The sequence below is a fragment of the Thunnus maccoyii genome, chromosome 1 (assembly GCF_910596095.1).
Source record: "Thunnus maccoyii chromosome 1, fThuMac1.1, whole genome shotgun sequence".
In the NCBI taxonomy this organism is placed as follows: domain Eukaryota; kingdom Metazoa; phylum Chordata; class Actinopteri; order Scombriformes; family Scombridae; genus Thunnus; species Thunnus maccoyii.
The window spans coordinates 29,439,090-29,452,975 of record NC_056533.1 but is presented as its reverse complement, the minus strand read 5'-3'; the positions used below and the strand labels follow the sequence as shown (position 1 = coordinate 29,452,975).

The window sequence follows — 13,886 nt, the reverse complement described above, 5'->3', positions numbered from 1 at the left end:
ATCCCAGTGAGAGAGAATTTAAAACTATGTATGGAGACAATGATGAAAATTAAATTTACAGTGATTTACAATAATTTTAAAGAAAATCAGAGTTGCTGAAAGCTATAATGTAAAAGGGAGTATTTAGAGTGTTTAAAAAATTACATTTTTTTCACTTTAATTATCATGATGATAATCTGCCATAATGCAAATGGCCAGTGTCCTATCCAATAGAGCAATTAATTGATTGCTAAGCAACAAATAAGCAGCCCATAGGAATATTTGTTTCTTGATTGCAACAATATCCAAATAATAATGAAAATCACAATGAAATGAAAATACTGTATGCCAATCAGTTATTTATCATGAATAATAACACAACTTATCAGTGAATCCCCAAAAAGAGCTTCAGATTTTGTATGATGTGATAGGCTGGTTGGATTCTCCCCGAATTATAGTCTTGAACAGCTAGACTACATCTCTCACTGATAAACATCCAAGAATCCAGAGTTCTTTAAGCTTCATTACTTGTACTTCATTACTTGATTTCTTGTTAATCAAGTGTATTGAAAAACAGATTTTTACTTTGACTCTGTTACAACATTGATTTAGTCATTTGCACTAACCCATCTTGTGTTAAATCCCATGCCAATGTCCTGTGTGTCAATGAGAAAAAAACATCCAAGAAACGTATTATTTCTATGGGGCTGTATATTCCACCACTTTGTAGTCATACAGGATCTTAAATGTTTGTTTTGTTTGTCCTCTTTTTAGACCGTAATGAATGCATTGAGAACCCTGGTATATGCAATCCTGGTCAGTGCATTGACACTTTGGGAAGCTACCGCTGCATCTGCCCCAATGGCTTTAAAACAACCCGGGACGAGTCAATGTGTGTTGGTAAGCTGTGTTGGATCCTATCAGCTATTTTTGGCTTTTGACATGTGGAGTACTGTCCTGTTTAAGGTAACTCTGTAACACTGCTCTCTGGTTTCAGATGTGGATGAGTGCGAGAGACAACCCTGTGGCAACGGGACCTGTAAAAACACAGTGGGCTCCTACAACTGTCTCTGCTACCCCGGCTTTCAGAATTCACACAACAGTGACTGCATAGGTGCGTGTATTTGTTTGTGTGTGCGTGACAAGGAGTAAAAGATACAAGGGTATCAATATGACTTTAAGAGCACCATAACCTCACTAACACATGCTGTGTTATTTGTGTTTTGATCAGACATCGATGAGTGTTCGACCCAGAGGGGCCTGTGTCGTAACGGGCAGTGTTTAAATACTGTGGGTTCCTTCACCTGTTCGTGCAATGTTGGATATGAACTAAGTCTAGACGGCAGAATGTGTACAGGTACAGAGCTGGAATTGTCCATTTTTTTTAGTTTTCTGAATGTGATCTGTACTGTATGTTTTACATGCTGTCCCTCATATATCCCCTTTTCCTCAGATATCAATGAATGTGCAGAGCGTCCAGGCACATGTGGCGCAGGCACTTGTCTGAATATGGACGGCTCTTACAGGTGTATCTGCCCACCTGGCTACTATCTCCATGAGGATACCTGTGAAGGTACTGTAGCCTAAAACCAGTCCTTTCTTGCGTCATGGTCAATCAACATAAGCCAAAACTTGATAAATAAAAACAGGAATTTCTGAAGTAATAAAATATCTGCACGCAGGGGTGAATCTCACCTCAGGCAACACCTTGCTCACATGCAACATGCTCGTGCACACACACCCATCAAATTATAGCTCAGACCAGCTCTGCTTAGGTGCAAAAAGAGAATAAAGTGCTGCATCTGCTGCTCATCATCAATTTCACTGCTACAGACTACCCCTCTTCTCCCTTTCACACGTGGGAGTGGGCCCAAGCCAGAACACTTGGATTGTTTATATAGTGAGGCTGATGAAGAGATATTCGGCAGACTTCAACAAATTCCTGCTTAGGGCTCTGTTCCTGGAAGCAGGGAGGAACAGCACTGAATTCTCAGCATCAGTAGCAGCAGCAGCTGGTCATTGCGATGGGCGAACACGTGATACAGAGGCTTTTCCAGATAATACGACTTCATCCAACTATCCATTAGTGAGATTACGTTCTGTTTTATCACATTTGGATAGACTATGACGTACTGGCATGACCTCATCCCTGCAGCTTTGACAGTAGTTCAAGGAAAAATTATACAGTATGTCAGTGAAACACTGCAGTGTGAATTTCTGTACAAATTATGGATTTTAATTGATTCGATTTTTTAGGAGTGAGGTTCCCATGAATGATGTTGGCAGTGTAGGCTGATGACGTGGTTGATACTGTTCCTCTTTGTGTGTCAGATATCGATGAGTGCTCCCAGTCGCCCGAGATCTGTACGTTTGGAACCTGCTCCAACACCGAGGGAAGCTTCACCTGCTTGTGTCCTGAAGGCTTCCAGCTTTCTGACTCTGGACTCAGATGTTTAGGTAATTGTGTGTGTGTGGGAAAGGGGGAGGGGCAGGGTCTGGGGGCGGATGGGGGTGAGACAAGGAGACAAGAGAGGCTATGAAACTATCTCATGCATCAAGATTAAAATGCAAACTGTAAATACTAGTGTATCTGTATAGTCTGTCCCTGAGTGCTGGTGGAGACTAAGCAGCAGTCGGTGGTGTTAGACTTTTCCTGCTCTGTCAAGATAGCACACTGTGTTCCAGCTGGTTCTGCTGCTGCTGCCTCAACAAGGCCAAGGGTGGCTCTGAACAGATCACTTTTCCATTTCCTCACTTGTGTGTGTGTGTGTGTGTGTGTGTGTGTGTGTGTGTGTGTGTGTGTGTGTGTGTGTGTGTGTGTGTGGTGTGTGTGTGTGTATGTGTGTGTGTGGTGTGTGTGTGTGTGTTTGTGTACATATGTGTGTTTTTGGGGTAGGGTGGGGGCGCACTGAGTCCTCTGTTAGGGAGTTCCCTCTCCAAACACTGAAGTGATGACATCATCAGTTCATTGAGGCAGTTTACAGTTTGCATTTCACTTTTCTCTCCAGCATCAGAAGTACTGACTGAGGTTTGAGGGATAAATAGGAGGAGCTGGGTGGAGAGTGAGCAACATGGGCAGTTCAAGGTTTACTGACAAGGACGAACCTCTGTCCCACTGGTGAAAGCCTTGTTTTTGTTGAAAATGACGAGAATTGATAAAATCATGATGGAAACAGTGATTTATGCGCACTCATACAATAAATATTTTGGATTGAATCTGTTTATATATCACATCTACACTCTTAAAACTTATAGGAACCCATCTCCATAAAGACTAAGAAGACATAAATTGGTATTTAATGTGAAAGACAGTCATGAGCAGTGAATAAGACAGTTACAGATACAGTGAAGTTTTCACTTTATATTCTTCATAGTTCTGCCCATTGAAGCTTTTCAACTCCATTAACTTATTTAGATTTTCTGAAAAGCCTAGTGAACTGACCCACAGTGATGAAAGCCAAGCCACTTGTTATCCCTACAGGCCACTTTTTACATGAATGCATTAAAAAGAGACTATATAGCTTTTGTTGAACAGCGGCCACTGTGGCCACAAATGAAAATTATGGGTTAAATGATGTAGTGTGAGAATAGCATAACAGTAGAGTAGAGAAGATTCATACAGTCATCAAACTGATACAGTAATGTCAATTACACAGAAATATCAATATAAACATTAGCAAACATTAGCCACCATAAGCTAAGTATCATACCATACCAAACAAGGCTGTGGCTCCAAAATATCTGCTCATAAATTCAAGTTTTCCTTTTTAAGAGTAAGAATGTGCCATTTCTTCTTTAAAATGTTCATTAAAACGTTACATAGTCCTTGGTAAATGTAACATTATTTGTACTACATGCTAGAACTACTGTATTTACAGTATACTGCATTTTGTCAAGCATCATAAAATGCATTTATTTGTTAATATATAAAAACAGAAACTGTGGTGAAAGTAAATGGCTCACACATACTGTATATCATGCAGACCCAGAATTTCTACAGGTACATTGAGGGACGTTGATTAATGACTTCACCTTTGCTTTGTAAAAAAAAAAAAAAAAAAAGTCATGTTAACATGTCTTGTTTATCATGATAACAATCCTTAATAACACAAACACAAAAGATGACACGAAAGACAAGTATTTGCTGAGGACATAGACAATCCAATTTTAGTCTAATTATGTAGTATAGGAACAGCAATAGTACAGAAAGAGGGACATGTGGAGGAAAAGGGGGATGGAACTGAAACTGGAACTGAACTATTGCAATAACATTATATGGTATGCATCTTAACCACTGGGCCATCAGGATCACCAATTAATGGCATGTTTTAAATTAAAATGCTGTAGTGGTTTTGAAAATTACCATAATCATTATCATTAAATATCTGTCACCACCATCAGATTCGTGTCAACACTGTCAGACCTCTTGTGGTCTAAGTGTTGATTTGTTTCAAAGCTTAATTTTCTAATATTCATGTTTTTTTTTAATTTGTCTTCTATGTTATGTTAATTTTCAGTGTTATCTGAATTTTAGGTGAGAAAATTAAGAAAACATAATTCTTCAACATTTGAATATATTTCATTATATGTAAAATACGAATGACTTACGCATGTGCAGATGTACATACACACACACACACACACACACTTGCACAACAGCTGTGCACCAAAGAACCATAAATCTCTTTTGTGGAAAGGCTGACAAATCAGTTTCATGGAGGAAAGTAACATGACACACTTTGACATTCTCCTCACAGCACCAGGTGTTCATGTATGTGATCTTTGCCTCAGAGCCAGGTGTGTGTGATCTATGGTGGTCAGAATGCTTATTTGTGTTGAGTTCAGTGAAGGCCAGTGCTAGCAGGAGAGCGCAACCATATGCTTCTCATTACAAGTAAGTGCCTGGTCCAGAAAGAACCACAGCCCTCAGAAGTGAGACAGAGAGAGAGAGACTGACACAGTGACACACCGATATCTGACTAGAGATATAGTAATTAGCCAACCTCCCTCCTCAGTACAAATACTTTGTTAACCTACTTTTTTTTATATCTGTATCTTATTGCTGTACTTTTGGCCGATATACAGTACCTACAAGTAAGCATAACACTGTGCTCATCCCTGTTATTATCAAGATTGTGGGAACGAGTGCTATGCTGGTCACAGCTTCACAACAGAGTCCTATTGTGCCACGGAAACATGAGCCTAATTTGTTTGAAACCCCTTTTAATCTCTATAATGGTGGTAATTACATTGTCACACTGACCTATTGTTACATTGGCCAGAAGTTTGACAATAAGACACAGGTGCAAAAACGCAGTATTTTTCTTCCAATTACTCACACCCTGCAATCTGGTATGCCTCCTCTTTACCAAGAATTGAATGAAGTGGTAACTGGCTAGCTCTTGATATGAAAAGTTTATCGTAGATTACATTCAATGACAGTTAGACAATAATAAAATGTCAATTTTTGTCCACTTTAATTAAGAAGACAGAGGGGAAGGAGATATGGGGAAGTGTCTTTTTTTGGTTTTAAAACAGCAAAACATTTTTTTTGCGTCATAATTTAATTAACATGGGTCTAACTAACATTCTTAAAGTCTTAGTATTGTCTTAAAGGAATAGTTCTCCTAGTTGCAGTTTATCTTTGGACAGAGCCAGGCATGCTGTCCCCCTGTTCCCAGACTTTATGTTAAGTTAAGCTAACCAGCTGTTGGCTGTAGCTTCATATTAAATGGACAGACATGAGATTGGTATAATTTTTCTCATGTAACAAATACACAAGCGAATATGAGCGAAGACACATATTTCCCAAAAGGCCAAACTATTCCTTTGGGATAAACAAAATAAAATGTATATGCTTTCCAATTGCACCTTCCATCTCTCATTCTTCCTCTGCACTTTTCCTTGTCGTTTCCTTCAGTCTCTCTCTTATTTTTCACTACTTATTCCTCTTTGTGTCTGTTAACCCTTAGATATACGTGTGAACTACTGCTATACGAAGTTTGAAAATGGGCGCTGCCTGGCTCCAAAACCTCTGAACATTTCCAAGGCAGCATGCTGCTGTACTGGAATGCCAGGTCAAGGCTGGGGAGACCCCTGTGAAATCTGCCCCAGCAAGGGAGAGGGTATGTACACATGCATGCAGGCTCATACATGAAATTATTAGCATCATGTCACGTTATTTATGACTTTTACATCTAATGGTTCCAGAGGCATATCTTCTTCTCTGTCCCAACGAGGGATATCAACAGGGAACAGATGACCATCCGAAAGGTACGTTTGGCATCTACCTTGAATCTTCAGTTTCAGTTATAGTGGTGGCATCTAATTAACAGTGTTTCTTACTTGTAGATATTGATGAATGCCTCAATGACCCTTGTGAAAACGGCCAGTGCATCAACACAGATGGCTCTTACCGTTGTGAATGTCCCATGGGATACCGACTGGACATTAGCGGACACCGTTGTGAAGGCAGGTTTTCTAGTTGTTTTGCTATCTCTCTCTCTGTGTCTTTATATCATCATCCTCCTTGATGTCTCTCATTATTTCACACACATCCTTATGTACTTGTGAAGATTCCCCTTGAAAGGCTAACATGATCAATTGATTTAATGTGTCTGTCTTAAATGCAGACACTAACGAGTGTGACATTGGTAATCCCTGCGGCAACGGCACATGCACTAATGTCATCGGAGGTTTTGAGTGTGCATGTGAGGATGGCTTTGAGCCTGGCCCAATGATGACCTGTGAAGGTATGTGAAATTTTGTCACTTCCATCACGCAGTCTTTGAACTGCTGTACTATCACTCTAACTTGTTGCCTTCTGCTTCCTGCACAGACATCAATGAGTGTGCTCAGAATCCTCTGCTATGTGCCTTCCGCTGTGTTAACGTGGTGGGCTCCTACGAGTGCAAATGTCCAACAGGCTACGTGCTTCGTGAGGACAGGAGGATGTGTAAAGGTACTACAAGTGAAAGACTCACTCCTACATGCAACTTTCTCAGTCAAGGTCCATTTACTGAAAGTGTTGGTAGAAACGAAGTATATCACAGAGACATGCTGGTTCCTCCATAAAGTTACGTAACACACTATCTCTGTGAGATCCACAAGGGTTCTCTGTCTCAGATGAACTTACAGTAAAACACTCTCTGGAAACTGTAACCAGTCGAGTCACTGTTTACACCTCCGCTGTCTCAGATAGCTTGGGCACCATAGCAACGGCTGTATTTGGAGGGAAGTGCTGAGACAGGAGGAACCTGTCAGTGTCAATACAGTCATTGCTTACATTAGAGCTCCAAACAGACCACCAACTCTTCTACTACACTCCTGTTAGCACTACAGAGCTCCATGTTAGATTGGGCGGTTAGATTAAACTGTAGAGTGGTGCAGTGTGTGCTTTTGTCTGTGTTACATCACTGGTGTAATTGCTGCACATGTATGCATATACACATAATGTCTCTCTGTACATTTGTGAATTCATAGTATGCTGTCTGTCTTCTAGACCAGAATGAGTGTGAAGATGGTATTGATGATTGCGCCAGCAGAGGCATGACCTGCAAGAACCTCATTGGTACATACATGTGCATCTGTTCCCCTGGATACACACGCCAGCCCAACGGAGAGGGTTGCATGGGTAAGACATCACGAGTCCTGAGTGCTACAGTCTCAATGTGTAATGTCCTACTGTTGGAAATAATAACCCATCATTCTAATTTATGGCCTTAAATCTGGGCTTTATCCTGCATAGATTAAATCTATTTGATACTCATTCACATTTGATACTTTTGTATAACCAAATACAAAGCTGTATATTGTACTGTATTATATTGAATTCGTGTAATAGATCACCTTGCCTTACTGCTAACTGCTAATCCCCCAAATCCTTCATTATTTGGGGTATTTGTAGACATACTTTACTGAAATACAAACTTAATATTCTATCAGAGAGTTTGGAAACTCACAAGGATAAAATTATAGGTTGACCTTGCCATGTAAATCATCTGTGAAGCTCTGAATATTTGCACAAAATGTTAGTAAATGCTCTTAAAAATACATATTGGCAAATATCTACCTTGATGATTTCACTGTTTTGTATCTTGTCTTTGCAAGCAATACATTGTTAGTTAAACCTAAACCAACATGATTAAAAGGATGAATTACTTACTATATATGTAAGTGTTCTTAACACAGTACATTTTGGAATATAGGAGGAGTTGGAAAAGACATTGATACTATGATCCACAAATGATGAGCAGATGGGGAAATATTCATATATTCATATAATAACTGACAGGGAGGACATGATTTGATTAGTAGTGGCCCTGGGAAACATGGAAAACAGACAGATTTGATTAATGACTGGGACTAAACTTTAAAAAAAAGGGAATTTTATTGACATGTTAGCAAACAACTGTTGCTAGAATGTTGAATTTGATAAAAGGCCATAAGAAATATAAGGTGTTTGTGAGGCGTGGTCCTCAAACCTTACAAACTGGTTGAACTGATTGAACTTTCATTTTCTAACAAAATGTGCTTTAGAACAATGTTTACATTCTATCTTTACATTGTCACTGTGCTTGTATGTGATAGATCTGAATGAATGTACAGCCAAACCAGGCATTTGTAAGAACGGCCGTTGCGAGAACACAGTGGGAAGCTACCGCTGCAGGTGTGACCAGGGATTCGTTGCTAACCCCACGCAGACTGAATGTATTGGTACGTACACTGTTATCTATTTCTGTCTTCTTCTGTTGCCACCTGTATGTCTGTCTCTCTAACCACCTCTCAGATGAACTTATTTTACCCCAGTGAGAGTTTATATTAGGATCTGTGTTCCTGCAGCCTTCTTAATTGGGCTCGCGCCAGTTCTTGTATAAAGTTAGCCTGGCGGAAATGTAATAAAGTTAAACTCACCAGAAAACATCTTTATTTAGCAGCGTCTTGCTTCTGTATTTCTTGCATTTCTGACTGAAATAGGATGTTTGAATAGGATATAATGCTGTGATGGGCAGTGCAGGAGTCAGTTATATTTAAATTGAAATATTTTGTGTGACTGAAATTTGGCTAACAAGGTGAAAGAGTAATTCATATTTCAAAGGGACTTTAACCCTTGCTAAGAACCATGTGTCTGTTACTGTCAAGATAGGCAAGGAAATATTTTTCAAGGCTTCCTCCCAAATCTAAATATAAACCTTTGGAGAGACATGATGTGCTGAGCTCTGTGAGAAAAACTCCAGAAAGACTGAGGCTCTATGGCTATCTTTCCCCTTACAGACAGTTGTGATACAGCACTGTGGGTTATCTATTTACGTCTGGCTCTCTGAGGCCAGGTCCTGTCTGGGTGGTTTGCTTTCCTCTGACCCACCTCTCTGTTTGTCCGCCTGCCTGTTTGTCTCGCTATCACGTTCCTTTTCCTCTCCCTCTCGCACCATCTAGATAACCGTGAGGGCTTCTGTTTCACTGAGGTTCTGACTACTCTGTGTCAGATGACATCTAGTAACAGGAACCTGGTGACCAAGTCAGAGTGTTGCTGTGATGGAGGCAGGGGCTGGGGCACCAGCTGTGAGCTTTGCCCCCTCCCTGGGACCACCCAATACAAGAAGATGTGTCCCCTGGGACCTGGGTACACCACTGACGGCAGAGGTATCTTACCGCTGAAGAGACTTGAGTTTAGATTAAATGTGAATGTAAAACCTGAAGAATCAATCAATAATCAACAGCAAATTCACTTAATTATAAGTGCAAATATTTCTCTGATATTATTTTGTGTTGAAAAGACTTAATATTTTGTTCACTGGATTTCGAAAGTTATATATCAAATCAAAAATGGTTTAAATGGCCATACTGGTAGTTGTGCATAATTTAGCTCTTAACTCCAAGTCACAAGTACTTTACATGACTAATTTTTAGAATTATTATTTTGCTTTAATGCCCTACTTGCCAGCCAGTCACTGGTTTCTAATCATTTCAGGAAATTGCAATAGGAAGCAGGTCTCATTTTGAAAACCTTTCTTGATTAAGCTTTCAAGGATGTTACAGTATTCAAGATTTGAGACTTGCCGGCAGGAGCTATGATTAGCTATGAGATTAGTAGAACAAACCCTGAAGACAACAAGCAAACATGGAAGAGATGAATTGATCTAATTTTAGGTTTAAACACTACTGTTAGTGCCGGTCAGCGCAAACAGGCAATGTTTTCATAAGGGGTTCCTTCTCACAACTCTTATAACCATGATAAGGAAATGAATTGTTCAGTGTGATGGATTATCGCAAGTTTCCGGTCTCTGCAAGTCAATGTTACTATGTGTACTGACATGAATGGAAAGCATCCAGATTGAACAGCTGCCTGAAAAGTAGGATATTAATTGTTATGCTTTGGAAATTCGTCAGCAGTAATATGTAAACATTAAACCACTGAACCACCAGTTCTTTAAATTACCACAGATGGATGTTAAATTAACAGATGGTTGTTGTTGACTGATATAATCACTAGCAAAGTATTGATTCTTACTTAGCCAGAAAGTACAAATCAATACTTTTATACTTGACACATCACTGAGGCATAACTAAACACATAGAACAATATTTCCCTAAGGTTGTGCAGAACTGGGACACACAGCTGTTATTCACTATTAAAATCCAGTTCTTGGTGAAATGATTATCCGAATGGAACAAAGAGAGAATACACTGTTGTACCCTTAAATGTAGTTAACTTCTTACTCAGTTGTGATAAGTCTAAATGAAGCTAACGTTTCCTTTTTCTGTCCAGATATTGATGAGTGTCGTGTGATGGGGAACTTGTGCAAGAATGGCCAGTGTATCAACACTTTGGGCTCCTTTAGCTGCACCTGCAAACCTGGCTACACCACTGACATCAGTGGCTCTCTGTGTGTGGGTAAGGCTTAATTTCACCAGCACTTTATAGACTCTTTTCCTACCGTGCCTACCTCCTGTTGTCATTCCTGCAGTCTAGTAAAGAGTTGAAACTACGTGGGTGGACTGCCCACACACTCCTCTGAAAAATGCAGCCAGAGTCTGTCTGTCTCATCATCTCCCCTTTTGGAATTTCTGGCTACAAGATCAAACTCTCACTCTTTCTCTCGCACCCTCACCCTCTCCCTCTAGATGTGGATGAGTGTATACAGGCACCAAAACCTTGTAACTTCATCTGTAAGAACACAGAAGGACACTACCTCTGTTCCTGTCCCCGCGGATACATCCTACAGGAAGATGGGAAGAGCTGCAGAGGTAACACACACACACACATATTATAATATTCAAGAGTAGCCCATATTATGCCCAATGCCACTCAGATCCGTTCGAGTTCAGTGGAAGGCTGTTCTTCTTTGACTTAGTCTCCAGGTTAGAGCTACAGTAGTGCTGAGTGGGCTGGGCCATCTGCCAGTGTTCTGCTCACTGTCCCAAGACGCTTCATTTGGACTAATGTGTCCACACGCACGTGTTTGTTCATGAACGTGTACCCTGTGTGCAGAGCCTGTGACACAGTGCATCTGGCAGTGTCTCTGTTTATCAGGCTTGTTTGTGAGTCTAAACAAGTGTGCTGCTGGTGTTGAGTTTTTAAGGTCTCTTTTCATCTTTATTTACCATAGCGTTAGTTTCCCCCTCTACAGTGCCCCTCTGTGTTTCCGGTGTCTGGTTCATTTGTAGTTCATTTGTAGGTCAGTGACTGTAGAAGGACTGGAATTTAACTCAGAAAAGAGCAGCCCCCATATAGTAGTACATACAGTGGTCTGACACAGCCATAGTATCTTAAATGTACTAAGTAGTTTTCTGATACACTGTCATTTATAGCTGATCTCATATCATATAACTCCTTGTCTTTTTCAGATTTGGATGAGTGTTCAACCAAACAGCATAACTGTCAGTTCTTGTGTGTTAACACCATCGGTGGGTTCACCTGCAAATGTCCTCCTGGCTTCACCCAGCATCATACAGCCTGTATTGGTAAATACACACATGCAGAACATGGATATACTGCACATCTAAAAATTGTAATTACAAATGCTCTTTATACAGCTGTCTGTGTATCCCCAGATGTAATGGGACAGATAGTGTCATGACACTTTAAAATTCGGACTCAACTCACGCACCGTACACCCCGTGCCCAATGCACACACAATTTGTTCGTTCACAGTGTAATTTCTTAAAAGTATCTTCCAGCCAGCTCATAAAAGACCCCTCAAGCATCCTCTTGTCTAACCTTTACGAAGTCTTTCTTAGAGTTAATGGACTCTGGCTGATATCACACTGATCTTATTAGGCTAGACTGGTGTGTAGTCATGGCAGCTTAGCAATGCTTTGTTATGGAACATTGCAGTGGATTGTCATGACTACCACAAGCTTTTTTTCCCAGACCCAAGCAGCTCACATGACCTTACATCAAATCAGAGGCAGGGAACCATCAGTTTTGACTGAAGGCATAGCCCCAGGCTAATGACATACAGTAGTGTGGAGGTATTATTAATTTAAAAGCAAGAAGGTTGGAGGTTGAAGGTGCGGTGTGACAAAAAACACCTGTTCAAGTTATACCTCAGTAACTACTATTAATGTAAAGTAAGTAAAAGTTTATTTGTATAGCACCTTTCAAAGATACAAAATTACAAAGTGCTTTAGATTAATGAAAAATACATTATTAAAGGTAATATTAAAAATAGCAATGACGATAAACAGCGTAGGGCTGACAAGTTAAAATCAAAGCAACAACAAACCAATGAGGACAGAGACACATAAACAAGTACAAAATTCCAAAACACAGACGAGGAAAAAAGCCAATAAAAAGCAATAAATAAAGTGAAGCAGCAAATCAGACAGGCTGACCAAAAGCCTGTCTGAATAAAAACATGCCTTAGTGTTGGACACCAAACTCATGCAGGGCACTAGCCAACAGGCATATTGTAAACACTATAAGTAAGACCCTCTCATTCCTCCCAATACATCAGCTCCTCCAAGCTGCTGGGGAAGGTATGTGTTCTTTTCCAATTTAATCAAGGTTTAAACTCTCTGACTGAATGATTCTCACCTTTACACAATAGTAAGTAAGTAAAGTTTATTGGTATATCACCTTTCACAGATACAAAATCACAAAGTGCTTCACATTAAAGAAAAATACACAATTACATACAATATTAAAAATAGCAATGATAAACAGACAGTGCAGGCCTGACAAGTTAAAATCACAGTAACAACAAACAAATGAGGTCAGAGACACATAAACAAGTACAAAAGTTCCAAAACACAGACGAGAAAATAAGCCACTATCCAGACAGGCTAACCACAAGCCTGTCTGAAGAAGAACGTTTTCAGCTGCTTCATGAAGATGTCACAGGAGTCTAGAGATCACAGCCATAATTTGGGTGCAACAGCTTGGTCACCTCAGGTTTTATAGCAGGTTTGAGGGACAGCCAGTAATTTTTGTTCAGCAGACGTAGGAGCCCGATTGGGCGTATAAGGGAGGAGGAGGTCAGCAATATACTGGAGTGTTTGACCATGCAAGGCTCTATAGGTTAGCACCAGTATTTTCAAATGGAATCGAAATTTAATTGGGAGCCAGTGTAGAGAGGATAAAATTGGTGTCATATGTGATCTTTTGTTATTTCTAGTTAAAAGCCGAGCATTACAATAATCTAAACGAGAAGTAATAAAAGCATGGATAATCATTTCCATCTCAACCTTAGTTACCACAGATCTTAATTTAGCAATGTTCCTCAACTGGAAAAAACATGAGTGCATACTACTGGCTGACATGATTATCAAAGGACAGTGATTGGTCAAAGATGACATCTAAATTTTGAAGGTTATGCTGAACAGAAACACTTAACAACTCCATACTGTTTGATGTTTGGAATAAAATTTACAGGAGCAATTATAAGAGCTTCTGTCTTATTTGC

At 39.9% G+C, this 13,886-nt stretch overlaps 1 protein-coding gene across 1 annotated transcript in view; it reads left to right on the top strand.

Moving 5' to 3' along the window:
* Nucleotides 1–13,886, top strand: part of fbn1 (fibrillin 1) — a 66,162-nt gene that overhangs the window by 48,057 nt on the left and 4,219 nt on the right. Inside the window, 16 exon segments of the mRNA XM_042408797.1 lie at nucleotides 754–879; nucleotides 977–1,093; nucleotides 1,211–1,336; nucleotides 1,433–1,552; nucleotides 2,311–2,436; nucleotides 5,952–6,104; nucleotides 6,190–6,252; nucleotides 6,331–6,450; nucleotides 6,612–6,731; nucleotides 6,818–6,940; nucleotides 7,481–7,612; nucleotides 8,569–8,694; nucleotides 9,415–9,621; nucleotides 10,748–10,873; nucleotides 11,104–11,226; nucleotides 11,827–11,943. Of these exon segments, the coding sequence (XP_042264731.1) occupies nucleotides 754–879; nucleotides 977–1,093; nucleotides 1,211–1,336; nucleotides 1,433–1,552; nucleotides 2,311–2,436; nucleotides 5,952–6,104; nucleotides 6,190–6,252; nucleotides 6,331–6,450; nucleotides 6,612–6,731; nucleotides 6,818–6,940; nucleotides 7,481–7,612; nucleotides 8,569–8,694; nucleotides 9,415–9,621; nucleotides 10,748–10,873; nucleotides 11,104–11,226; nucleotides 11,827–11,943 (2,025 nt within the window).